Source organism: Piliocolobus tephrosceles, chromosome 21 (genome assembly GCF_002776525.5).
Source record: "Piliocolobus tephrosceles isolate RC106 chromosome 21, ASM277652v3, whole genome shotgun sequence".
Lineage (NCBI taxonomy): Eukaryota > Metazoa > Chordata > Mammalia > Primates > Cercopithecidae > Piliocolobus > Piliocolobus tephrosceles.
The window spans coordinates 34249338-34275705 of NC_045454.1; the positions used below are offsets into that span (position 1 = coordinate 34249338).

The following is a 26368-nucleotide window of genomic DNA, read 5'->3' on the forward strand; positions in this document are numbered from 1 at the left end:
CCTTCCATTCCTGCCCTGCACCCACCTATTGGCAGCCTCCTGGCTGGACCCGCCAGAAAGAAATTCGAGGCTGAGCTGGGGCCAGTGGGTGGGCGGGTGGCGCCTCTCTCATGACCGATGGGTGCCATGGTGACCAGATAATGCTGGCTGAGAGGGTGGAGGGAGGTGACTGGGACTGTCCACGGCTGCCCCACAGGCCTGGCTGGACCTATGAGAGCACATTCCCCTCGTCCCCCTCTGCCTGCCAGGCAGGTTGTGGCACTAGTCACATCTCTGGCCTCCAGCTGGACCTGAACTATTGGCCAGGCCAGGCCAGGCCTCGTGCCCCCCCCCCACACTAGGCCCCCAGTCCGTATGGAGTCCACATTCAAGAATAAGGAGTGGGGCCACGTGCGGTGGCTCATGCCTGTAATCCCAGCACTTCGGGAGTCTAAGATGGGCAGATCACTTGAGGTCAGGAGTTCGAGTCCAGCCTGGCCAACATGGCGAAACCCTGTCTCTACTGAAAATACAAAAATTAGCTGGGTGTGGTAGCAGGCGCCTGTAATCCCAGCTACTCGGGAGACTGAGGCAGGAGAATCTCTTGAAACCGGGAGGCGGAGGTTGCAGTGAGCTGAGATTGCGCCACTGCATTCCAGTCCAGACAACGGAGTGAGACTCCAACTCAAAAAAAAAAAAGAGGAGCTGTATGTATGTAGGGGCAGATGGTGACAAGTGCCAAGCAGACATGAGGGGTGTGTGGGACTTCAGATTCGGTGGCAGCCTAAGCAGGTGACAGAAGAGCATGCCGGTACCTAGGGGAACAGCATTTCGGGGGGAGGGGCGGAACAGCTAGTGCAAAGGCCCTGAGGCAGGACAGAGCTTGGCATGTTGGAAGAACAGCAAGAAAGCCCACAGATGGAGGGAAACAGGATGCTGTGAGGGCGGCCAGTGAGGACTTGGGCTTTCCCTGAGCGGGACGGGAGCCACAGGGGGCTGCAAACAGAGGAGGAACAGGCCCAACGGTGTCACAGCCTCCTTCTCACCTCCATGGGGTGAGGAGGAAGCCAGGATACCTGACAGAACCCCAGAGGGTAGTGGTGGTCGGGGGTGGGGGCAAGGCTGTGCAGATGCAGAGAAGTGGCCAGATGCAGGGCCACCTGGATGTGTTGTAGGGGACTGGGTGTGGGGCAAAGGGAACGTGTGTTCACCTGTGCCCCTGAAGGTCAGGTGCGGGTGTGTGGGAGACAGTGCGGCTGCTGCAGGACTCATCCCTGCATCCTGCACCTTGAAGGCCAGGTGTGGGGACATCCTGGGGGCTAGGATTTGGCAGGGGAGTGCAGCAGTGCCTGGGGAGGTGGCAGTCCTAACAGAGGTGACCAGTATCTTCCTTGATGGCCTTCAGGGGCTTTGGGCACAGGGCCTTGTCAATGAACGGTGCATTGGAAAGTCACTAATGGTGGTCCCAATGATGTCATAGTCAATCCAGATTGGGAGTCTCTCCCACGTTGGCACCCACTCCTGCGGCCTCCCTGCAACTCCTGTATTAACCTGATGTTGGGGAGGCCCCCGGGGTTCCCCAGGGTCACAGAGCAGCAAGTGACCCTCAGAGAACCCCCTAATCTCAGCAGCCCCCATTACACGTTTGTCCCAGTAGCCCGCTCTGCAGACCTGCAGAAGAAGATGCCTGGGAAGTGCCCAGGGTCCCCGCGTCCAGGCTGGAACCCCATTGTCAAGCTCCTGGTGTAGGGCAGAGGGCTGCGTCTCCACTAGATGCGCTTCCCAACGCCCTCGCGTGGGCCGTTTCCTTTTGAAGAATGAGAATGTTTCATTGAGGCTATGCCTCCTGAATGCAGGAAGACCACGGGATGGTCCCAAGACTGTGCCAAGGCGTGCCAGGCCTCGGGTCCTTGAGGAGCAGCGAGGGCTCTGAGAATGGTGAGGTCCGAGCGGGCCGGGGCGATGGAGCGGGACCGGCGTGGCGTGCTGGAGGGCCGGGAGGAGCGGGGGTCGCCGGCCGAGGGGACTGCCTGCTAGTGTCCCCCGTGCCCCCCGTCACGGGCACGGCGCGGTGGGGTGGGGGAGCGGGGGGCGCGTGGGACAGGCATGGGGGCGCGACAGGGCGGTACGCGGAGTCTCTCGGGGTCCAGGTCCAACGGGCCCCCAGCCAGCTCCGGCCCCCGCCTCCCCGTGCCTCGGTTTTTCTGCTGGGAAACGGGCGGGGGCGCGGGCCTACCTTTAGGGCGCCCCGCGTCCCCGCTGGCCGCCCCCCAGCCGCGCCCCCAGCGGGGCGGAGCTTGCGCCGGTCCCGCCCCTCCGCCCTCCGCTCTCCCGCCCGCGCGCCCCCGGCCCAGCTGAGGCGCGTGACGCGGGGCGCGCGGCTCCGGCGGCTACCGCGGGCGGGCGCAGGCGAGGGGGACGGCGGGCGAGCTGGCGGCATGGCGGCGGCGGAGCCCGTGGCGGGGCCGACGGGGCCGGAGCCCATGCCCAGCTACGCGCAGCTAGTGCGGCGCGGCTGGGGCAGTGCGCTGGCGGCGGCGCGGGGCTGCACGGACTGCGGCTGGGGGCTGGCGCGCCGCGGCCTGGCTGAGCACGCGCACCTGGCACCGCCCGAGCTGCTGCTGCTGGCGCTCGGAGCGCTGGGCTGGACCGCGCTGCGCTCCGCGGCCACCGCGCGCCTCTTTCGGGTCAGTGTGGCGGGGGTCCTGGACGAGGGGACCCCGTACTGGGGGAAGCCGGGACCGGGGACCTCGGGCCGCCGGCACGTTCCTTTCTTCCATTGCTGGCTGCTGCGGATGAAGGGGTCGCCGAAACGTGGGTGGGGGCCTCGGGCTGGAGAGGCCCAGGACGTTGGAGCGCCGGGACAGGGTCTCTCGGGCCGCCTCGCGCCCCCTTCAGTCAGTGCGGCGTGGGGGAACCGGGTGGATGCGGGGGTGTGGCCAGGCTGGGGTGAGTCTGGGACATAGGGGGCCCGAGACAGGTGGGATGTTTGAGACGTGAGGGACCGAGGCACGGCCCTTTCCGGTCAGTTTGGGACCAGGGGGCCCCGCGCGGTGGATAGCTCCGGCCGCCAAGCGCTCTTTCCGGCAGGGCCGAGCCAGACACTGAGAAGACCAGGACCGGGAAAGGGAGGGCTCGGCGCACCGCGGCCTGCGCCATGCGCGTCCCTGCCATGCGGGCTGCGCCCTGGCCCGGAGCGAGGTCCGCTGCCCGTTTTCTGCGGGGTCCGTGCGGCGGCGGGGCCAGCTTGGCCGCTGCAATCGGGAAGAGGCAGGAGCTGCCCGGTCGCTGCCTTGTGCCTGTCTGAGGTCAGCGCCACCCTCCGACCAGGGATGGCAAAGGCCTGCGCGATCTGGCCACTCCAGTGGTCGCTCCCTTGGAGCCCGGGGCTTCAGGGTTGGACTATGCTGCCTCCAAGAGGCGACAGTAGAATTCCCCAGTTTCTCCTGAGACCATCACCCCTGCTGGAGAGTGACCATGGTGGTGACATTGGCGCCTGACCCCTCTCCCTTCCTTGGGGAGGGGTCGCTGTGGCAGGAGCTGGTTGGAAGGTGTCTGGGCCTTTAGCTTGGCCTGGACACCCCCGTGGACCAGCTGGTGTCACCCCTCCCGTCTGGCTGGAGGGTTCAGGGACAGTGTGCCCAGCGCCAACAAAGGGGCCTTTCTCTGCTGGCCGGGAAGAGGCTGGCCCTTGTGAGGTCGAGGATGGGCTGTTGTCTGACTGCCACTCTCCCCACTCCCTTCCCCATATCACCCACATGGGGGAGAGACCCCAGCCACCCCCTTGCTGTGGGAGGGGGAGACAGGGCTGTCCAGGGCCCCTTCCTGGGTCTGCAATGGTCTTTATCCTGCTTGTTGCCCCTGCCTTCTTCCTCATTTCCAGCTGGGAAACCCCAGGCCCAAGAGGGCATGCGGCCCCCCACCCCCACGGGACAGGAGGATGTGGCCGCTGGTAGACTACCAGGGCGGAGCCCGGGGGCTCTCCCCAGCTTGGGTAGGGTGCTCACCCCATTTCGAGGTTCGCCCTTCCTCAAGAATGGGTGGAGGGGCTGCCGGGTGCTCCAAAGCTCATCTTCTTGGCAGCAGCCTGGTTGCCAGGGGTTACCGGAGCGGGCTCCAGCTGTCTCCATGACAACTGCTGGGTGCTCTGGGCTCCGGCCCCCTCAGGCTCTGGGAAGGGGGCGGGACTTGTCCATTGGCGGGGCTTGGCCGGGCAGCTCTGGCGCCCCGCCCCCAGGGAGCTTGAGGCCCCCTACCCACCGCCCTCCCTAACCCCTGCCTTGGAGCAAGCAGCTTCCTCTGCACTCCCGATGCCCCCTCAGGGTCACAGCTCGCCTGTGACACCTCTTCCGCGTCCTGTCCCCTCTTTCTCCCTCCAGCCCCTCCTCCCCTTTCATCGTCCCCAAGTTCCCATGTCCCCGCCACACCTTCCCCCCAGTCTCTCCCAGCCCTCTAGTCTCTGGTCTCTCCAAATTCCCCCACTGAGGGGGCGACTTCCTCACAAGTTCTTCCTCTCCCCTCTCTCAGTCCCATGGGGCTCCCTGTGTTTCCCAAGATGCCACCATATAAACCCTTCCGTGTTCCCTTCATGGGTCACCCCCACCAGCCCAACTCCCTCGGGCTGACGCATCCATCCGTCTCCCTCACCGTAAGCCCAAGTGTCCCCCTCCCGGCCCTCAGAGCCCTCCTGCTCCCCTTCTCTCCCCTCGGAGCCTCCTCCCTCACTCCCTTCCCAGCACCGCCCCAGCCGGACAGCTGGGCACTAAGTTTAGCCTTGGCAGGTGCCTGTGGGCTCTGTTTATGCTCCAGGTGGCTGTGGGCATGGGGGACGGGCCTTCCCAGTGCTGCCCGGCCTGGGGAGTCCCTGGGCCTCAGTTTCCCCACCCTGGAGGTGTAGTCTCTGGCCCCCAGCACCAATGGCTGCCCGCCCGTCTTCTCCCCCATAGCCCCTGGCGAAGCGGTGCCGCCTCCAGCCCAGAGATGCCGCCAAGATGCCCGAGAGCGCTTGGAAGTTTCTCTTCTACCTGGGCAGCTGGAGCTACAGTGCCTACCTGCTGTTTGGCACCGACTACCCCTTCTTCCACGACCCACCATCTGTCTTCTACGGTAGGGGCCCTGAGGGGATGGCCGGGAGAGCTCTGCTTAAAACAAAGACACGAGGCAGTGACAGGTGCTTGTGGTCCCAGCTACTCATGAGGTAGAAGCAGGAGGATCGCTGGAGCCCAGGAGTTAGAGGCCAAGGGAAGCTATGAGCACGCCACTGCACTCCAGCGTGAGAGACAGAGTGAGACCCTGTCTCTTATCAAAAGAGAAAAAGAGGGCGGGGCGTAGTGGCTTACGCCTGTAATCCCAGCACTTTGGGAGGCCAAGGTGGGTGGATCACGAGGTCAGGAGATCGAGACCATCCTGACTAACACAGTGAAATTCTATCTCTACTAAAAATACAAAAAATTATCCGGGTGTGGTGGTGGCGACTATAATCCCAGCTACTTTGGAGACTGAGGCAGGAGAATTGCTTGAACCCGGGACGCAGAGGTTGCGATGAGCTGAGATCTTGCCACTGCACTCCAGACTGGGTGACAGAGCAAGACTTCATTTCCAAAAAAAAAGATGATGAGAATGAGAAGTGGGCTGGGCTCAGTGGCTCACACCTGTAATCCCCACACTTTGGGAGGCAGAGGTGAGAGGATTACTTGAGCACAGGAATTCAAGAGCAGGTGGAGCAACATGGTGAGACCTCCATCTCTACAAAAAATTAGCCTGGCGTGGTGGGACACGTCTGTAGTACCAGCTACTTGGGAGGCTGAGGTGGGAGAATTGCTTGAACCCAGTAGGTGGAGGTTGCAGTGAGCTGAGATCATGCCACTGCACTCCAGCCAGGGCAACAGAGCGAGACCCTTTCTGGGGGAAAAAAAAAAAAAGATGATAAGAAGTGGCTGTGTCCAATTGATTGGAATGGATGTGGCCTGAGTTCTGGGTGGGCTGGGCAGGGAGGTGACTGCAGCGTGCTCTCTGTGACTTGTCCTGGCAGAGAATGCAGGGCAGGGTCGGCATCGCCACTGGGCAGGCTGATGGAGGAAACCCCATCTGTAATGGAGGCAGAGGGGCTGTGAGGACCACCAGGGCTGTGGGCCAGGGACAGACGGGATAGCTGTTTCCTGCCATGTGATGGAAACAGCCTAGAGGGCTCCTGGTGGCACAGAGCCCAGAGTGTACAGTGGATGTGCCACCCATGGGGCCACTGTTCCCATGTAACACCTTGATACCCTAGAGGGGAGGTGTTAGCTGTTGCTCAGTTTTCCTTTTAGACGGATGACCCATGATTGAACTCTCTTCTTTTTTTTCTGAGACAGTCTCACTCTGTCACCCAGGCTGGAGTGCAATGGCACGGTGTCGTCTCACTGCATCCTCCACCTCCCAGGTTCAAGTGATTCTCCTACCTCAGCCTCCTGAATAGCTGGGATTACAGGCACGCACCACCACACTTGGCTAATTTTTGCATTTTTAGTAGAGACGAGGTTTCACCATGTTGGCCAGGCTGGTCTCCAACTCCTGACCTCAGGTGATCTGCCTGCCTCGGCCTCCAAAAGTGTCGGGATTATAGGCATGAGCCACCATGCCCGGCCTCTCTTAACATTTTGGGTATGGAGTTGCCTCTAGCTTCTTCTTTTTTTTTTTTTTCGAGACAGAGTCTCGCTCTGTCGCCCGGGCTGGAGTGCAGTGGCCGGATCTCAGCTCACCACAAGCTCCACCTCCCAGGTTTACGCCATTCTCCTGCCTCAGCCTCCCGAGTAGCTGGGCCCGGCTAGTTTTTTTTTTTTTTTTTGTATTTTTTAGTAGAGACGAGGTTTCACCATGTTAGCCAGGATGGTCTCGATCTCCTGACCTCGTGATCCGCCCGTCTCGGCCTCCCATAGTGCTGGGATTACAGGTTTGAGCCACCGCGCCCGGCCCTTTTTTTTTTTTTCTTCAGACGGTCTTACTCTTTGGCTCAGGCTGGAATACAGTGGCGCGATCACGGCTTATTGCAGCCTTGATTTCCTGGGCTCAAGCAATCCTCCCACCTCAGCCTTCTGAGTAGCTGGGACCACAGGTGTGCGCCACTACCCCCACAGAATTTTTTTGTATTTTTTGGTAGAGATGGGGTCTCACTAAGTTGGCCAGGCTGGTCTGGAACTCCTGGCCTCAAGCAGTCCTCCCACCTCAGCTTCCCAAGGTGCTGGGATTACAGGCGTGAGCCACCTCGCCCAGCCTTAATTGCTTTTTGTAAGTGATACTCACAAGTTAGCTGATTATTTCCATGCTCATTTATTGAGCGCCTACTATATGCCAGAGCGGAGACACAGCTAGGAATGGTCAGAGAAAGCCCTGTGCCCCCATGAAGCTGGCCGTGTGGCAGGGGCGACACACAGTGAAGTACACAGTTTATCAACATCAATAAGTGTGGATGAGAAAACTTGCGTGGAGAGAAGAGGCAGTGTGCTGTGTTGGGGAGGTGGGGAGGGGCAGTTTTTAGCAGGGATGGGGTGGCCCCACTGAAGGGGACTGAGTGAGGGCCTGGAGGTGCCTGGGGCAGGCAGGAGAGGCAGTGACTTCTGTTCAGATGAATGGAGGCCATGCCTTCCAGGCCTCGGAGGCTGCTGTCAGGATTCGTTACTTACCTGTGGGCTGGGAGCAGAGGAGGGATGTCACCCCGGGTTGGGCATCTACCCCAGGGGTCCAGGAGGGGGCTGATGGCAGGAGCTGGAGCCCGAAGGGACTCCCACCAGGACTGAGTTGAGGGGAGGGGATGGGAGCAAAGTGGCCAATTTTAGAAACGTTTAGAAGGCAGAGCTAATAGTATTTGCTGCCACCCTAGAGGTGGTGTGAAAGGAAGAGGGTGAGGATGATGCTAGGGTCTTGAGAGATGGGGGCTGATCGGGGAGACCAAGATTCTGGATTCAGGGATGGAGACAAGGCAGGGATTGCATTGAGTGACCCAACAGTAGGTGGGACACGAGTATGAAGAGGTGGGACAGGCCAGGTGCAGTGGTCACTCCTGGAATCCCAGCACTTTGAGAGGCCAAGGTGGGAGGATCACTTGAGCCCAGGAGTTCGAGACCAGCCTTGGGAATATAGTGAGACGCCATCTCTACGAAAAATAAAAAAATAAAATTAGCTGGATATGGTGGCACGTGCCTGTGGTCCCAGCTCCTGGGGATGCTGAGGCGGGAGGATTGCTTGAAGCTGGGAGGTTGAGGCTGCAGTGAGCCAAGATTGTGCCACTACATTCCAGCCAGGGTGACAGAGTGAGGCCCTTTCTCAAAAAACAAAAGGAAAGAGAGGAGATTTGAGACCCCTGAACTAAGCCAGGACATCCCCCCATCCTGTGGGGAGGTAAGTCTGCAGGAGGGGTGGGGGGGCCCTGTTGGAAAGGTGGGCAACAGATCCAGCGAGGTGGCCAGGGGCGAAAGCTCACGCTCGGATGTTTCTGGAGAGTCAGGATGCAGAGGATCAGGGCATTTCAGAGTTTCACCCAATTTTTCTTTTTTTTTTTTTTTTTTTTTGTGACAGAGTCTGGCTCTGTCGCCCAGGCTGGAGTGCAGTGGCACCATCTCGGCTCACTGCACGCTCCGCATCCTGGGTTCAAGTGATTCTTCTGCCTCAGCCTCCCGAGTAGCTGGGATTACAGGTGTGCATCACCACGTCTGGCTAATTTTTGTATTTTTAGTAGAGACGGGGTTTCCCCATGTCAGCCAGGCTGGTCTTGAACTTCTGACCTCAAGTGATCCACCCACCTTGGCCTCCCAAAGTGCTGGGATTACAGACGTGAGCCACCTCAGTTGGCCTCCATTTTTTATTGAGGTAAAATTTATGTAACTTGAAATTAGGCATTTCAGCCAATCACAAAAAGACAAATACTATGTGATTCCACTTACATGAGGTTCCTAGAGTCATCCCACTCATAGAGACAGAAAGTGGGCTGGGGGGCTGCCAGGGGCTGGTGGAGGGGAATGGGGAGAGACTGTTTAATGGGGACAGAGTTTCTATTGGGGAAGAGGAGATTGTTATGGAGATGACTGCTGGTGATGGTTGCACAACAATGTGTACTTAACAAATGGCTTAGATGATACATTTTTGCCATATAAATCTGCCAAAAATTTTTTTTTTTTTTTGAGACGGAGTTTCTCTCTTGTTGCCCAGGCTGGAGTGCAATGGCACCATCTTGGCTCACTGCAACCTCCACCTCCTGGGTTTAAGCAATTCTCCTGCCTCAGCCTCCCAAGTAGCTGGGATTACAGGCATGCACCACCATGCCCAGCTAATTTTGCATTTTTAGTAGAGATGGGGTTTCTCCATGTTGGTCAGGCTGCTCTTGAACTCACGACCTCAGGTGATCCGCCCACCTCGGCCTCCCAAAGTGCTGGAATTACAGGTGTGAGCCACTGTGCCCGGTCCACAATTTGAAAAAAAATTAACCATTTTATTTTATGTATTTGTTTATTTTTCTTTGAAACAGAGTCTCGCTCTGTCGCCCAGGCTGGAGTACAATGGCACGATCTCAGCTCACTGCAACCTTCACCTCCTGGGTTCAAGTGATTCTCCTGCTTCAGCCTCCCGAGTAGCTGGGATTACAGGCATGCGCCACCACACCCAGCTAATTTTTGTATATTTAGTATAGACCGGGTTTTGCCATGTTGGCCAGGCTGGTCTCCAACTCCTCTGCCTCTGCCTCCTGGCCAAAAATTAACGATTTTAAAGCGAACAGTTCATCAGATTTTAGTCCATTCACAGTGTTGTTCAACCACCTCCTCTGTCTAGTTCTGGAACATTATCATCCCCCACAAAAGGAAACCCCGTCCCCATTAGCAGTCACTCACCAGTCCTCTACCCCAGCCCCTGGCAGCCACCAATCTGCTTGCTGTCTCTGTAGCTTTGCCTGTTCCGGGCATTTCAGATCACTGGAGTCTCACACTGTGTGATCTTTTGTGTTTGGCTTCTCTTACTCGGCATCATGTTTTTGGGGTTCACCCACATTGTAGCATGGATCAGTGCTTCATTCTTTTTCATGGCTGCATAGTATTCCACTGTGTGGAGGTAACCTATCTATTCTTCATCCATTGATGCACATTCGGGTTGTGTCTGCCTTTTGGTTGTGTGCTGCTGTGGACAGGGTATCTCTTTGAGTCCCTGTTTTCCATTCTCAGGCACACACCTTAGTGGACTTGCTGGGTCATAGTGACCGTTTGTGTGTACACGGCCATCAGGTCCGAGTGAGGATAGTGGACAGACAGTCACGGGGGCCAGGGATCGCTGGGAAGATGTGGGCAGGAGACAGCAGTGCCTGGACCGGGGTGGGGGTGGCATGGACCAAAGAGGGGACCCTGGATGGGGGTCCTAGTGTAACTCGGCTGCAGAAGGGGTGAGGCTGAGATGAAAGTTGTCGCAGAGGCGGTTCATGGGGGCATCTGGAGGCAGCTGGGCTGCAGGGCAGGTCACCAAGGCAGGGGCCAGGAAGCCGCAGATGGAGGCTGGAGGGTCTGTCTTGGGGGTCTGCAGAAAGGGAGTGGCCAGAGAACAGGGAGCAACCCAGAGAGTTCCAGGTTGGTATGGGCAGTGCACAGCGTGGCTTCCTGCTGTTTTGTTGTTGTTGTTGTTTGTTTGTTTGTTTTTTGAGACAGAGTCTAGCTGTCTCTCCCAGGCTGGAGTGCAGTGACAACATCTCAGCTCTCGCCACCATCTCTGCCTCCCTCCAGGACTCAAGTGATCCTGCCACCTCAGCCTCCCGAGTAGCTGGGACTGCAGGCATACAACACCTCAACCGGCTAATTTTTATATATTTTTTTGCAGAGATAGCGTCTCGCCATGTTGTCCAGGCTGGTCTCGAACTCCTGGACTCAAGCAACTCTCCTGCCTTGGCCTCTCAAAGTGCTGGGATTACAGGCATGAGCCACTGTGCCTGTCCAGAGCATAGCCCTTGACTTTGGTGTCTGGCAGTCCTGGGGATGTGGCTGAGGAGAGGGGGGGGGATATGGTGGGGTGGGCTGGGATGTCCCCCATCACCTGAGTGTGGGGGTCAGGTGCACCAGGAAGCAGGAGGAGGGGAAGGTGAGGCAGGACCTGCTTGGTGGGAGACCCTGCGCTTGGCGGCATGGTGCGCCCGGGCACGGCAAGACTCCATGGGCAGCCGCCTCTGTCAGGGCCAGGGATTTGCAGGCAGTGGGCCCAGATCACCCACAAGGCAGGGGCCTGTTAAAGTAAAGATGGGAAGGGGGTCGGGCACGGTGGCTCATGCCTGTAATCCCAGCACTTTGGGAGGCCGAGGCGGGCAGATCACCTGAGGTCAGGAGTTCAAGACCAGCTTGGCCAACATGGTGAAACCCTGTCTTAAAAAAAAAAAAAAAAAAAAAATTAGCCAGGCATGGTAGTGGGTGCCTGTCATCCCAGATACTCAAGAGGCTGAGGTGGGAGAATCACTTGAACCTGGGATATGGAGGTTGGAGTGAGCTGAGACCCACCACTGCACTCTAGCCTGGGCTACAGAGCAAGACTCCGTCTCAAAAAAAAAATTTAAAAAAAGATGAAAACAGGAAGGGGCGTTGAGCTGGGCGAGGTGGTGGGTGCCTATAATCCCATCACTTTGGGAGGCCAAGGCAGGAGGATTGCTTAAGCCCAGAAGTTCGAGACCAGCCTGGGAAACATGGCAAGATTCTGTCTGTACAAAAATCACAAAAGAGGCCGGGCGCAGTGGCTCAAGCCTGTAATCCCAGCACTTTGGGAGGCCGAGACGGGCGGATCACGAGGTCAGGAGATCGAGACCATCCTGGCTAACACGGTGAAACCCCGTCTCTACTAAAAATACAAAAACTAGCCGGGCGAGGTGGCGGGCGCCTGTAGTCCCAGCTACTCGGGAGGCTGAGGCAGGAGAATGGCCTGAACCCGGGAGGCGGAGCTTGCAGTGAGCTGAGATCCGGCCACTGCACTCCAGTCCGGGCGACAGAGCGAGACTCCGCCTCAAAAAAAAAAAAAAAAAAAAAAATCACAAAAGAAATAAATTATCCAGGCATGGTGATGGGTGCCTGTGGTCCCAGCTACTACTCAGGAGGCTTAGGTGGGAGGATCACTTGAGCCCAGGCGGTCAGCTATGATCACACCACTGCACTCCAGCCTGGGTGACAGAGCAAGACCATCTATTTAAAAATATATATAAAATTTAAAATGTATATAATGTTAATAATGTGTCTATAATAGTTCAGCATTTGTAGCAAATATGCCACTTAAAGCCAGGGAAATGGAAATCTGTGGGTATGCTGGGGCAGAAGAGAGAAAGGAACTTTCTGTCCTATCTGCACAATTTTTCTAGAAACCCAAAACTCTTCCTAAAATAAAAATCCCTCCAGGCTGGGCGCAGTGGCTCACGCCTGTAATCCCAGCACTTTGGGAGGCTGAGGCGGGTGGATCACCTGAGGTCAGGAGTTCGAGTTCAGTCTGTCCAACATGGCGAAAGCCCGTCTCTACTAAAAATACAAAAAAATTAGCTAGGCGTGGTGTCCGGTGCCTGTAATCCCAGCTGCTCTGGAGGCTGAGGCAGGAGAATCACTTGAACCTGGGAGGTGGAAGTTGCAGTGAGCTGAGATAGTGCCACTGCACTCTAGCCTGGTGACAGAGCGAGATTCTGTCTCAAAAAACAACAACAACAACAAAATGGCCGGGTGCAGTGGCTCACCCTGTAATCCCAGCACTTTGGGAGGCTGAGGCAGGCGAATCATGAGGTCAGGAGATCGAGATCATCCTAACACCTAACACGGTGAAACCCCACCTCTAGTAAAAATACAAAAAATTAGCCAGGCTTGGTGGCATGCGCTTGTAGTCCCAGCTACTCAGGAGGCTGAGGCAGGAGAATCATTTGAATCCAGGACGTGGAGGTTGCAGGGAGCTGAGTTGAGATCGCGCCATTGCACTCCAGCCTGGATGACAGAGGGAGACTCCTCAAATAATAATAAGAAGAAGAATTGGGAATGGAAAGCCAGCAGTCAGACACGCATGGTTACCCGTGTACTGGGAGGACACGTGTGGCTTGGAGGGTGTCACTGGGTCGTGGTGGGGTTGTCTAGAGGTTTCTCAGGCCCCTGACTGCGAGATTTGGCTCTCCCCAGACTGGATGCCGGGCATGGCGGTGCCGCGGGACATCGCAGCCGCCTACCTGCTCCAGGGAAGCTTCTATGGCCACTCCATCTACGCCACGCTGTACATGGACACCTGGCGCAAGGACTCGGTGGTCATGCTGGTCCATCACGTGGTCACTCTCATCCTCATCGTCTCCTCCTACGCCTTCCGGTAAGGACAGGATTGGGTGGCAGGGGGCCGAGGCACAGCCCACACAGTGCGGAGGCTGATGATGTTGCCACGGGGCACAGAGGCGGCCGTGGAGGGGATCACATCAGGTCAGAGTGCTCAGGGGTCCAACAAGGGCACAGGCCAGAGGGAGGAGGGCCGAGGAGGGAATGTGGCCTGGAGATTCCTGAGGGAGATTCCGCAGGGATGGAGTGAAACAGGCCCTGAGAGCCATAGCCACCCCACCCCACTCACCCACCCAGCTCCTCAGACGCTGCCCTTGACCAACCAGGTCACATACCCAGGAGTTCCTGAGCACCTACCATGCCCAAGCAATGGGGGCATGGCTGTGAACGCAGCTGACGCACCCTGATGTTCCAGAACCAACCACGGCCATCACTGAGCCTTTCAGATGGAGTCTGTCCAAACCTCACCATGCTGTGTGCATAAAATCCACCCCGGCTTCAAAGCCTTCGTATACAAACAAGAGTGAAAGTATCCTATCCACCCTTTTATTTCTCTCTCTTTTTTTTTTTTTTTTTTTTTTTTTTTTTTGAGACAAGGTCTCGCTCTGTCACCCAGGCTGGAGTGCAGTGGCGTGACCATAGCTCACTTTAGCCTGGACCTCCTGGGCTCAAGTGATCCTCCCACCTCAGCCTCCTGAAGTGCAGGGATTACAGGCGTGCGCCACCACGCCTGGCCTTGTTATCTCGACTCCATATTGAAATGGCAATATTTTGGATATGTTGAATTAATTAGAATCCTTTATTAAAATTAATATTACTTGTTCTTTTCCCTCTCGTTAAATGTGGCTGATGGAAACTTTAAAATGAAATACACTGCTCATCTACTATTTCTATGGGACTAGCTGCCCTAGCTGCAATAATGGAGTAGCCACGGCCCACAAATAATAGAGCAACAAAGAGGCAGCCCTTTCAACTTTCATTAAACTTAAGTAAAACTCCTGGAGCAGTGACTCATGCTTGCAGTCCCCCAGCTACTTAGGAGGCTGAGGCAGGAGGATCACTTGAACCCAGGAGTTTAAGTTCAACCTGGGCAACATAGGGAGACCCTGTCTCTAATAAATCAATTTTTAGGCCGGGCGCGGTGGCTCATGCCTGTAATTTCAGCATTTTGGGAGGCCGAGGCGAGCAGATCAGGAGATCGAGACCATCCTGGCTACCACAGTGAAACCCCGTCTCTACTAAAAATACAAAAAACTAGCTGGGCATGGTGGCGGGCGCCTGTAGTCTCAGCTACTCGGGAGGCTGAGGCAGGAGAATGGTGTGAACCTGGTAGGCAGAGCTTGCAGTGAGCCGAGATCGTGCCACTGCACTCCAGCCTGGGCGACAGAGCAAGACTCCATCTCAAAAAGAAAGAAATAAATTTTTAAAACTACTTTATTTTATTTATTTATTTACTTATTTTTTTGAGACAGGGTCTTGCTCTGTCACCCAGGCTGGAGTGCAGTGGCATGATATTGGCTCACTGCAACCTCTGGCTCCCAGATTCAAGCAATCTTCCCGCCTCAGCTTCCCAAGCAGCTGGGATTACAGGTGTATGCCATCACACCCGGCTAATTATTGTATTTTTAGTAGAGACGGGGTTTCACCACGTTGGCCAGGCTGGACTCAAACTCCTGACCTCAAGTGATCCACCTGCCGAGGCCTCCCAAAGTGCTGCAATTACAGGTGTGAGCCACCACGTCTGGTTAGTTTAAAAAATAATTTTTAAAAGCCCCCATTCCATTCCTCAGCTACACAAGCCACAGTTCAAGGGCTCATTGGCCACAAGTGGCCGGTGGTTCCCATGTTGGACAATACAGGTTTAGAACATTCCCATAGTTCTAGAAACTTCTATCAGACAAGGCTCTCTAGAGGGCGGAATCGGATGATAGAACCAAAAAAGGAAGGAAGGAACAGTTCATTTGAAGGTGATAAGAATATGGAGAAAAGGCCAGGTGCAGTGGCTCATGCCTGTAATCCCAGCACTTTGGGAGGCTGAGGCAGGCAGATCACCTGAGGTCAGGAGTTCGAGACTAACCTGGCCAACATGGTGAAACCCTGTCTCTGCTAAAAATAAAAAAATTAGCTGGGCATGGTGATGGGTGCCTGTAGTCCAAGCTACTCAAGAGGCTGAGGCGGGAGAATCGCTTCAACCCGGGAGGCGGAGGTGGCAGTGAGCCAAGATCTCGCCACTGCATTCCAGCCTGGGTGACAGAGCGAGGCTGTGTCTCCAAAAAAAAAAATTCTGGCTCAGATGTGTTAGGTGTAGGTGCATTGGTCTGGGGGTGACAGATGAGCAGAGACTGAAAGGAGTGAAGGGAGGTGCTGAACGTCAGGCACTGGCACGCTGGGTCCTGGGGACAGCACGTGCAAAGGACCTGTGGCAGGAGCCCAGGAGCTGTCGGGAGACAGAGCAAGGAACAGGGACTTGGTGAGAGACACTTCCCCATGTCCAGGGTGAATCCAGTCCCCTCGGGCAGCGCATCTGTCAGGTGGAGACTCTGCAGAAGGATAGGGGATGGTCTTCGGGCTTATTAAGATCCTAACGGGGCTGGGCACGGTGGCTCGAGCCTGTAATCCCAGCACTTTGGGAGGCCGAGGCGGGTGGATCACATAGAGGTCGGGACTTCAAGACCAGCCTGACCAACATGGTGAAACCTCATCTCTACTGAAAATACAAAATTAACCAGGTGTGCTGGTGCATGCCTATAATTCCAGCTACTCGGGAGGCTGAGGCAGGAGAATTGCTTGAACCCGAGAGGCAGAGGTTGCAGTGAGCTGGGATTGCGCCATTGCACTGCAGCCTGGGTAACAAGAGCGAGACTCTGTCTCAAAAAAAAAAAAAAGTTAAAAAAAAAAAAAAAAAAGGATCCTAATGGGCTGGGGGCAGAGGCCTTTCCTGCATCTACATCCAGACCTGGAAGTCTCACCATGGTGGTGATGTCCAAAGTGAGGGACAAGCTCATAGAGGATCTGGACACAGAGTGGCCCAGGCCTGTGAGAGTCGGGGGTCACAGAGGGTCAGAGGTCACCAAGATGAGGAGGGCCCAGCAAGGAACTTCCAAGGCCAGGCACAGTGGCTCGCGCCTGTAATCCCAGCACTTTGGGAGGCCAAGGTGGGAGGATCTCTTGAGCCCAGGAGTTTGAGATCATTCTGGGCAACATAGCGAGACCCAGTCTCTACTAAAAATTTAAAAAATTAGCCGGGTGTGGTGTTGGTCTCCTGTAGTCCCAGCTCCTCCTGGGGCTGAGGTGGGAGGATCACTTGAGCCTAGGAGTTTGAGGCTGCAGTGAGCCGGATCACACCACTGCACCCCAGCCTGGGCCACAGAGCAAGACCCTGTCTCAAAAGAAAAATAATCTTACACGGAGCCCCCTGGGCCACATGGGGACACTGAGGCAGGGAAGATGAGGGTCTGGTTGCGGGGTGCACAGCTAAGTAGGGGGCAGTGAGGAAAGGGCATCCTGGGAAGGGGAGATGGGCAGGGCAGGCGAGCCAGGAAGGGTGGTTTTGGAGAGGCCCACGGGGAGCCTGAGGTATAGCCCAGGGACTCTGTGCTGGGGGCCTTAGTGCAGAGTGGAGGTCCCCTAATGTGAGCCGCCCTCTCTCTGCCTGCTGCTCCCCCAGGTACCACAATGTGGGCATCCTTGTGCTCTTCCTGCACGATATCAGTGACGTGCAGCTTGAGTTCACCAAGCTCAACATTTACTTCAAGTCCCGCAGTGGCTCCTACCACCGGCTGCATGCCCTGGCAGCAGACCTGGGCTGCCTCAGCTTTGGCTTCAGCTGGTGAGTGGCAGGGAGCCCTGGGCAGGGAGGGAGGTGTGGCCTGGTGAGGTGGGTGTGGCATGGCAAGGGAGGGGCCTCATGATTTGGGTGGGGCTGTGAAGGGGCGGGGCTATACAGGAAAGGAGTAGGACAAGGGTGGGGCCAATTGGGCTAGGAGTGGGGCTGGGCAGAAAAAGGTATGAAGCCAGGTGAGATGGGTGGATCCAGGAACAGGAGGGGCCTGGTGAGGTGGGTTGGGCCAGGCATGGAAGGGGAGGAGCTAGACTAATACAGAGCAAGCCAGGGGTGGGGCCAAGCAGGGTTGGGGTAGGGCTAGGCAGAGAAAGAGGTAGCGCTTTCGTGTGGTGGGCAAGATGTGGCAGAGAAATGGGGGCACTGTGCAGGGAAGGAGGTGGGGGCTTGGTGCGGTGGGCTGGGCCTGGCAGAGAAGGAGAGGGACTGGGCAGGGAAGGAGGTGGGGCCTTGGTGAGGCGGGTGGGGCCTGGCAGGTAAGGGGTGGGGCGGGGCAGGGAAGGAGGTGGGGCCTTGGTGAGGTGGGCGGGGCAGGGAAGGAGGTGGGGCCTTGGTGAGGTGGGCGGGGCATGGCAGGGTAGGAGAAGGACAGAGCAGGAGTGGAGACAGGTGGGCAGAGGTGGGCAAGGATAGGGAAAGGGGACAAGGATGGGTCCAGGACGGTACAGGACAGGCATTGGGTGGTCTCCCTCCACCCACGGCTTCCCGACTCCTCCCACCGCAGGTTCTGGTTCCGCCTCTACTGGTTCCCGCTCAAGGTCCTGTACGCCACCTGTCACTGCAGTCTGCGCACGGTGCCTGACATCCCCTTCTACTTCTTCTTCAATGCGCTTCTGCTGCTGCTCACCCTCATGAACCTCTACTGGTTCCTGGTGAGTCGTCCCCAGCCCTCCTCCACAGTGGCGGCCCCGTCCTTGTCCCCATCCCTGTCCCCTCCTCAGGCAGGTCCGGAGAGGGGCACGTTAGGTGGCAGACAACCTGTGTGGAGGGCCTGGGACAGGAGCACACGGCTGTCAGCAGGGCGGTGGTGAGGGAGGCTTACTTCTCACCAGCACCTCCCCTCCCCTCTCGCAGTACATCGTGGCGTTTGCAGCCAAGGTGTTGACAGGCCAGGTGCGCGAGCTGAAGGACCTGCGGGAGTACGACGTGGCCGAGGCCCAAAGCCTGAAGCCCAGCAAAGCCGAGTGAGTGTGGAGGGGCCCGCACCCCGCATTCCCTCCTTTAGTGTCGCCTGTCCGAGCATGCTCATGGGCAGGCCCCCAAGACCCAGCAGCAGATGAGGCCGACGCGGATGCTGCCCCCCAAGCCTACTCCAAAACAGAGACTGCAATAAAGATGTGGACAATGTGGCCACTACCCTGAAGGACAGGACAGTGAGGAAGGGGAGGGAGAGGCTGGGGAGGGGCAGGCAGGGCAACAGGCAGGGTCTCGGCAGTGGGGACACTGAGGGCCAGGCCTAGTGGCTGGTGTGGCCGCAGTGGACGAGCTGGGGCCCTGTGAGTGGTGAGGAGTAGCTGTTGACCAGGCTGGATGACAACCTCCGACCCATGTCCCCACTGGAGCCGGTGGCAGTGGGGCTGGGGAGGAAGGAATGCCCAGGGCCGCAGAGAGAGCCCAGGCTCCATCTGGGCTGAGACGTCCTGGCCTCCGAGTCTGGCAGGGGAGCCCACTGCCCAGCCAAACAGGAGCTGGGGCTGGGAGCTCGGACAGTCCAACCCAGGAAGGAGTCCTGGGGAAGGAGACAGCCCAGGCCGGGGGCGGGCAGGCAGGCGCCTGGGCCAGGGATGAACGGAGGCCGAATTGGGTGACAAGCAGGTGTGCAGTGTCTCATAGGCAATGTGAGGAGTGTTTGAGCAGGGGCCAGGACAGGAGGTTGTGGAAGGCTCTGGAAGGTGCCGACCAGCCGGCCCTCTGATTTGGCCAGTGGGGGCCATCAGTGACCTGGGAACGATGGTTTCAGGGAAGCAGTGGCTCAGAGCTCCGTGATGTTTTTTGCAATGGGAGGTGCGAGATGCAGACATTTAACACATCCGGGGCTGTAGCCAGGCAGAGGAGCCTCAGACCCCCCACCCTGTTTGGAAGGGAGAACCCACCAGATTCGCCTTGGGTGTAGATGAAACAGAAATAAAAGAATCAAAGATGACTCAAGACTTCAAGACTTCTGGCTCGAGCTGGTGTTGACTGAGTGGGACTGGGGCAGGGTCACATGGGTTCTGGCAGATGCGGCATTAGGAGCCTCTTTTTGAGGGTGTTAGATTTACTGTCCTTTGAGCATGAGTTGAGAATTCTTTTTTTTTTTTTTTTTTTTTTTTGAGATAGGGTCTCACTCTGTCGTCCAGGCTGGAGTGTGCAGTGGCACAATCTCGGCTGGCTGCAACCACAGCCTCCCGGACCCAAGAAGTGATCCTCCTGCCTCAGCCTCCCAAGTAGCTGGGACCACAGGCACGCACCACCACACTGTGCTAAGTTTTGTATTTTTTATGGGGTTTCGCCATGTGGCTCAGGCTGGTCTCAAACACCTGGGCTCCAGCGATCCACACATGCCTTAGCTTCCCAAAGCTGCTGTGATTACAGGCATGAGCCACTGCAGCCGGCCTGAGTCGGGAATTTTCCAGAGATCAGCTAGGTCTCCCCAAGGAGTCTTCCAAAGGTGGCAATGGCTGACCTCAAGTGATCCACCCGCCTCAGCCTCCTAAAGTGTTGGGATTACAGGCGTGAGCCACCGCACCCAGCCTGTTTCTTTCTTTTTCTTTTCTTTGTTTTTTTTTTTTGTTTGTTTGTTTGTTTAGAGACAGGGTTCCACTCTGTCGCCCAGGCTCCCAGGCTGGAGTGCACTGGCTCATAGTTCACTGCAGCCTCAACCTCCTGGGCTCAAGTGATCTTCCCGCCTCAGCCTCCCAAGTAGCTGGAACCACAGGCACCCACCATCACATCCAGCTAATTTTTTAATTTTTTTGTAGAGATGGGATCTCACTATGTTACCCAGTCTGGTCTCAAACTCCTGGCCTCAAGCAATCCTCCCGCCTCAGCCTCCCGAAGTGCTGGCATTACAGGCATGAGCCACTTTGCCTGGTTCCGAAAATTCAATTGGGATCAGAACTCCAGAAAACCAAGACTGAGAACCACTTTTAGATAACTCGGGAGGCATGAAGCAAATCAGAGAGCAATTAATTGGCTTGATCTCTTCCTCACCCCATTGCTGCTTCTTGAGCAGCCTCACCTCCAGGACCCCTCATCTGTATCCCTCCTCTGAACCCCGTCCTCCTCATGGCCCTCGCGGGACCCCTGGTGATGTGGGTAGCCAGTACCCTTCTCTCCTACACGGACACCCATAGCTTCCTGTGGTCACTCCCATGTCCTTGTCACGACCCAGCCCTTCTGTCCAAAGCCCCCATTGCCCTCTCAGGGGCTGCCAGGACCAGCCATCCATTGGGAGACTCTCGCCTCTCTCTGACTCTGGTGACTTGCACCAAAGCTCTGTAAATCCCATTTTCACCTCTGCTGCACCGGCCACCGCCCCTGCAGTGTCTAAAAAACTGGGCTGGGCATGGCAGCTCACACCTGTAATCCCAGCACTTCAGGAGGCTGAGGCTGGAGGATGGCTTGAACCCAGGAGGTTGAGGCTGCAGTGAGCCACAACTGCACCACTGCACCCCAGCTGCGGTAACAGAGCAAGACCCTGTCTCAAAAAATAAAAATAGAAAACTGAGCTTCAGCCTCAGTGTCTGGCCCATGTAGGAGCATCATCCCTCCTGAGGGTTCCTGGGCACCAGCTGTCCCCATCATCGTTATCTCCTGCACTGATAATCTGGCCAACATGTCCCCAAGAAAGCAGCAGTGGCCGGGTGAGGGCGTCCACCTGCTGCTACAGTGAACGACAGTCCCCCTCTCTCTGAGGCTAGGGATGTCCACCTAACTTGCCTGTTCAAGGTCATTTCAACCCAGGAGAGAATGCGCGCTCTCTCTGCTCTTCTCCGCCACTGGCCTCATCAGCCTGTTCCCCGCCCTTGTAGCAGAATTCCTAGATCCTCCTGGGTGCTCCTCAAACCCAGCTGTACCCAGTCTTCCTCCCCCCATCCCCAAGACCGCTCCTATCCAGCTCCCCTGTGGCTCTCTTGGTGCTAACCCCAAAGAGGCCCCTCCCCTTTTTCTTCTTCTTCTTCTTTTTTTTTTTTTTTTGAGACAGCCTTGCTCTGTCACCCAGGCTGGAGTACAGTGGTGAGATCTTGACTCACTGCACAATTTGTGTAGAGATGGGGTCTCACTGTGTTGCCCAGGCTGATCTCGAACTCCTAGAGTCAGGTGATCCACCTGGCTCGGCCTCCCATGGTGCTGGGATCACAGGTGTGAGCCACTGTGCCTGGCCCTTGAAGCCCTTTCTTTGCCCTGCACTTCTGCTCTGTCTCTCTGGCCTCCTGACTGGCCTCCTCTTCTGGGGCCCTTTCTCTGCCCACACTTCATCCACACCAACTCCCACATTTCTCTCCTACCCACAGAGCTCCCCTGAGTGCCATTCTCCAGCTCCCGTGTTTGACATTTCCAGCATCTTCTAAAATATCCCAAATCAGCCCCCAGTTTCACCCCAGACTCCCTCTCTGGAACACTAGCATATCGGTGTTGACAGCAATTTGGGGCAAAACACTTGCAAGACCTCAAGGGGCCCCTCTCCTCTGTCTCCCTCTCCTCATCTATGAAGAAACATCTAGAAAGTGCCTGTATCATCCTTCTCTCTCTGTAACCTCCCTCTGACTCTTTTCCCCACAGTGGCGGATAGAAACTGAAAGGTGTCAATCAAAGTAAGGCCATCTCAGCCGAGCATGGTGGCTCACACCCGTTAAGTCTCAGCACTTTCAGAGGCTGAGGTAGACGAATCACCTGAGGTCAGGAGTTTGAGACCAGCCTGGCCAACATGGTGAAATCCCGTCTCTACTAAAAATTCAAAAATTGGCCAGGTGTGGTGCTCACGCCTGTAATCCCAGGCACTTTGGGAGGCCGAGGTGGGTGGATCACCTGAGGTCAGGAGTTCTAGAGCAGCCTGGCCAACATGGTAAAACCTCATCTCTACTAAAAATACAAAAATTAGCCAGGCGTGGTGGCAGGCGCCTAAAATCCCAGCTACTCGGGGGGCTGAGGCAGGAGAATCGCTTGAACCCAGGAGTCAAAGATTGCAGTGAGCCGAGATTGCACCATCACACTCCAGCCTGGGGGACAAGAGCGAGACTTTGTCTCAAAAAAAAAAAAATTACCCCGGGCATGGTGGTGAATGCCTGTAGTCCCAGCTACTTGGAAGGCTGAGGCAGGAGAATTGCATGAACCTGGGAGGCGGAGGTTGCAGTGAGCTGAGATTGCGCCACTACACTCCAGCCTGGGCGACAGAGCAAGACTCCATCTCAAAAAAAAAAAAAAAAACAAGAAAAAAACCAGAAAAGCTGTCTCCCCCAAGGTGGGTACACCCCCACCCACACCCCAAAAGGCAAATACTGACAGCTGTTTCTGAGTGGGTAAAGAACACTTTGAAGCTTGTGCAGAAAAAACAAACAAGAATCAGCAGGAAAGCTCTGATAAAAAGGCCCAGGGCGGGGGCACCCATCACCGAGGATGCTAAACTTTACCATTAGAGGAATCTATACTCTCTGTGGGAACTGAGTGGAGAAACTGACCTAAGACCTTAAAACCTTTGGCAAATACTAAAGACCATCCTGGAGAGCAGGAACAGAAAGCGTGGGGGCCCTCTGGAAAACACAGTGAGGGCGTGTCTTTGTTTCTCGTAAGCCTCAGAGCAAACCCCCACCTTGTACCAAAGGTGTCGATGCAGAAATGGAATCCCTGGAGTCATCCCAGAGCCAAAAGGGGAGAGTGTGTCATGGAGGTTTGTTTATGGGAAGGATCGAGAAGCCACAAGGGTGAATGAAGAAACACCACTCACGGTCTCAAGCATCGCAGGCAAAGTCAGAAGACAAGTGACAGATGGGAGGTCCAAGCAGGGCTTATCTCCTCTCAGATAAAGACCAACAGCCATCGATGGGGACAGCCAGTTGGCTGTGGAATGCATGCAGAGAAGCTGAGCTTCAGCCTAAGAGAAGAGCAAATGAAAGTGACAAAAGCCCTTTGGGAGGTGGAGGCGGGCTGAATGCTTGAGCCCAGGAGTTTGAGACCAGCCCGGGCAACATAGCAACCTCACCTCTACAACATAGCGACCTCATCTCAACAAACAATAAAAATGTTACCTGGGGCCAGGCACTGTGGCTCACGCCTGTAATCCCAGCACTTTGGGAGGCCAAGGTGGGCAGATCACCTGAGGTCAGGAATTCAAGACCAGCCTGGGTGATAGAGTGAAATCCTTTCTACTAAAAATAAAAAATTAGCAGGTGCCACCACACTACTCGGGAGGCTGAGGCAGGAGGCTCGCTTGAACCCAGTAGGCAGAGGTTCCATTGAGCTGAGATTGTGCCACCACACTCCAGCCTGAGCAACAGAGCAAAATTCTGTCTCAAAAAAAAAAAAAAAAAAAGCTGGGAGTAGTGGCGTGCCCTTGTAATCCCAGCTACTCTGGAGGCTGAGATGGGAGGATCCATTGAGCCTTGGAGGTTGAAGCTACAGCCAGCTATGATAATGCCACAGCTCTAGCCCGGACCACAGAGTAAGACCCTGTCTCAAAAAAAAAAAAAAAAAAGAGGGAAGTAGGCGGACAGCAGATGCCAGCCAGGGCCACTGGAGCCAAGGACGAGTCTTCGTGGGGTGGGTGGCAGAGGAGAGGAGGATCGTGCAGGGTCCCACTGCAGAGGCAGTGGAGTGGTCAGGCCCAGGCTGGTGCGTGGCTTTTGCCCTGCAGCGGCCTGGAGAGGCAGGGAGGAGGGGAAAAGTAAGGTTTAACTGGGGAGAGGGAAGCAAGGAGGAAGTACCAAGGTTACAGGAGGGACATACATGCCTACGGGGCAGGGTGAAGGCGAGGAGGAAGCCACAAGGCGAGGCCCGGGCCTGGTCGGGTAAGAGGAGCTGGGGGGTGTGAAATGGCCAGGGAAGAAGCAGGAAAGAGGGCCAGGCGGCCGCGTGGGGCTCCCAGGCTAACCTACGCTGGTTCTGGCCCCCAGGAAGCCACTGAGGAACGGCCTGGTGAAGGACAAGCGCTTCTGAATCCCTCGGCCCCGCCCCCGTGGACCCGGCCACGCCCCCCATCCTTGGCGCTCCTCCACCCTCTCCAACTCCACGCCTCTAGGGCCGTGGCCACCTCCCCTGGGACCCCCGCTCCCTCATCCTGCCTCCATTCCCCGGCCACGCCCCCCAGGACCCCGCCCCTCAGGGAACACCGACCCCGCCCTCAGCCCACTGGTCCCCGGCCGCGGTGGACCCTGTGCACTCTCTGGCCATCACCTGGGAGGAAGATGCTACCGCCGCGGCAAGGTCCCGGCGGCCAACACCTCCTCCTCCTCCTCCTGGTCCCCCTGCTGCCCTCGCTACCCCCGACCCGCGCCTCGGTCCCTCCAGGCCCAGCCGCCGCCCTGCTCCAGGCTCTCGGGCTGCGCGATGCGCCCCAGGGCACCCCCAGGCTCCGGCCAGTTCCCCCGGTCATGTGGCGCCTGTTTCGACGCCGGGACCCCCAGGAGACCAGGTCTGGCTCGCGGCGGATGTCCCCAGGGGTCACCCTGCAACCGTGCCACGTGGAGGAGCTGGGGGTCGCCGGAAACATCGTGCGCCACATCCCGGACCGCGGTGAGTGGGGCTTTCGCTGGGGGCACTGGTCCTGGAGGCCAGACCTTGCGGGGCGAGCCTGGAGAGTGGCCTGGGGATGCCCGAGCGACTCCGAAGGTCCCCAGCCGCCCTGTCCAGGCTGCTAGCAACTTCGGCCACCGCACCCTACCCTTTCCTCATCCTCTGCACGCCGGGGACACGTCAGGGGGTTCCCAAGACCAGTCCCCCTGCTTGATGCTGAAGCCCTGCCCCCACCCCATCCCCACCCCCGCCGCTTGACACTATGTAATGCCTTCCTGCAGATGCCACCCCCACACCCTAGCATAGCTAACCCAGGGGCCCAGGCTCTGGCTCATGTCTCCCACTTCGGCCACCCCACCCTCCTATGTTCCCCACCGAGGGCAGCCCACCACCCCCCGCACCCCGCAGGGCGCTTTCCTTGGGACTCATGCCCTGCCCCCACTCCATCAGCCCACCCTACCGCTTCACACCCTTCCTACAGACTGCGTCCCGAGCCCCAGCGTTCACCTTCCTCCCTGTCCCTAACCAAGACCCGATGGGCAGGCCGGGGACGCAGCGCGAGCCAAGTCCTGTCCCTACCTCCCCAGGTGCGCCCACCCGGGCCTCGGAGCCTGCCTCGGCTGTGGGGCATTGCCCTGAGTGGACAGTCGTCTTCGACCTGTCGGCTGTGGATCCCGCTGAGCGCCCGAGCCGGGCCCGCCTGGAGATGCGTTTCGCGGCAGCGGCGGCCCCGGAAGGCGGCTGGGAGCTGAGCGTGTCGCAGGCGGGCCAGGGGGTGGGCGCGGGCCCCGGGCCGGTACTGCTCCGTCAGTTGGTGCCCGCCCTGGGGCCGCCAGTGCGCGCGGAGCTGCTGGGCACCGCTTGGGCTAACAACACCTCATGGCCGAGCAGCCTCCGCCTGGCGCTGGCGCTGCGCCCCCGGGCCCCTGCCGCCTGTGCGCGCCTGGCCGAGGCCTCGCTGCTACTGGTGACCCTTGACCCGCGCCTGTGCCACCCCCTGGCTCGGCCGCGGCGCGACGCCGAACCCGTGTTGGGCGGCGGCCCCGGGGGCGCTTGTCGCGCGCGGCGGCTGTACGTGAGCTTCCGCGAGGTGGGCTGGCACCGCTGGGTCATTGCGCCGCGTGGCTTCCTGGCCAACTACTGCCAGGGCCAGTGCGCACTCCCCGTCACGCTGTCGGGGTCCGGGGGGCCGCCCGCGCTCAACCACGCTGTGCTGCGCGCGCTCATGCACGCGGCCGCCCCGGGAGCCGCCGACCTGCCTTGCTGCGTGCCCGCGCGCCTGTCACCCATCTCCGTGCTCTTCTTTGACAACAGTGACAACGTGGTGCTGCGGCAGTATGAGGACATGGTGGTGGACGAGTGCGGCTGCCGCTAACGCGGGGCGGGCGAGGACGCGGGCCCAACAATAAACGTCGCGTGGTCTGCTCTGCTGGTCTCCTTGGACTCCTTTGCCTGGGGTTGGGGAGGGCGCCCCTCGGTCTTGGTGATCGGAGAGGCCTTTCCACTTCCAGGTCACTTACCCGAGGCCTAACCCGCCACTCCCTGGAGTCGTCCCGAC

At 57.6% G+C, this 26368-nt stretch overlaps 2 protein-coding genes across 3 annotated transcripts; both read left to right on the forward strand.

The window, feature by feature from the left end:
- The first annotated feature begins 660 nt into the window (after window positions 1-660).
- On the forward strand, window positions 661-24308 carry CERS1 (ceramide synthase 1). 2 transcript variants are annotated; one of them, XM_026456941.1, is made up of 7 exons: window positions 661-2666; window positions 4926-5085; window positions 13116-13296; window positions 16927-17088; window positions 17825-17972; window positions 18175-18284; window positions 24192-24308. In XM_026456941.1, the coding sequence occupies exons 1-7, from the start codon at window positions 1830-1832 to the stop codon at window positions 24232-24234; spliced, it is 1641 nt and encodes a 546-aa protein (XP_026312726.1). In that variant the 5' UTR covers window positions 661-1829; the 3' UTR covers window positions 24235-24308. The 2 variants fall into 2 exon arrangements, with proteins under 2 accessions (XP_026312726.1, XP_026312725.1); XM_026456940.1 differs by lacking the exon at window positions 24192-24308 and having other exon boundaries at window positions 661-1917; window positions 18175-19250.
- On the forward strand, window positions 4258-26237 carry GDF1 (growth differentiation factor 1). Its single transcript, XM_023229707.3, has 7 exons — window positions 4258-5085; window positions 13116-13296; window positions 16927-17088; window positions 17825-17972; window positions 18175-18284; window positions 24192-24810; window positions 25398-26237. Exons 6-7 carry the CDS (start codon window positions 24483-24485, stop codon window positions 26183-26185), a joined length of 1116 nt encoding a protein of 371 aa, XP_023085475.1. The 5' UTR covers window positions 4258-5085; window positions 13116-13296; window positions 16927-17088; window positions 17825-17972; window positions 18175-18284; window positions 24192-24482; the 3' UTR covers window positions 26186-26237.
- Window positions 26238-26368: the final 131 nt, after the last annotated feature.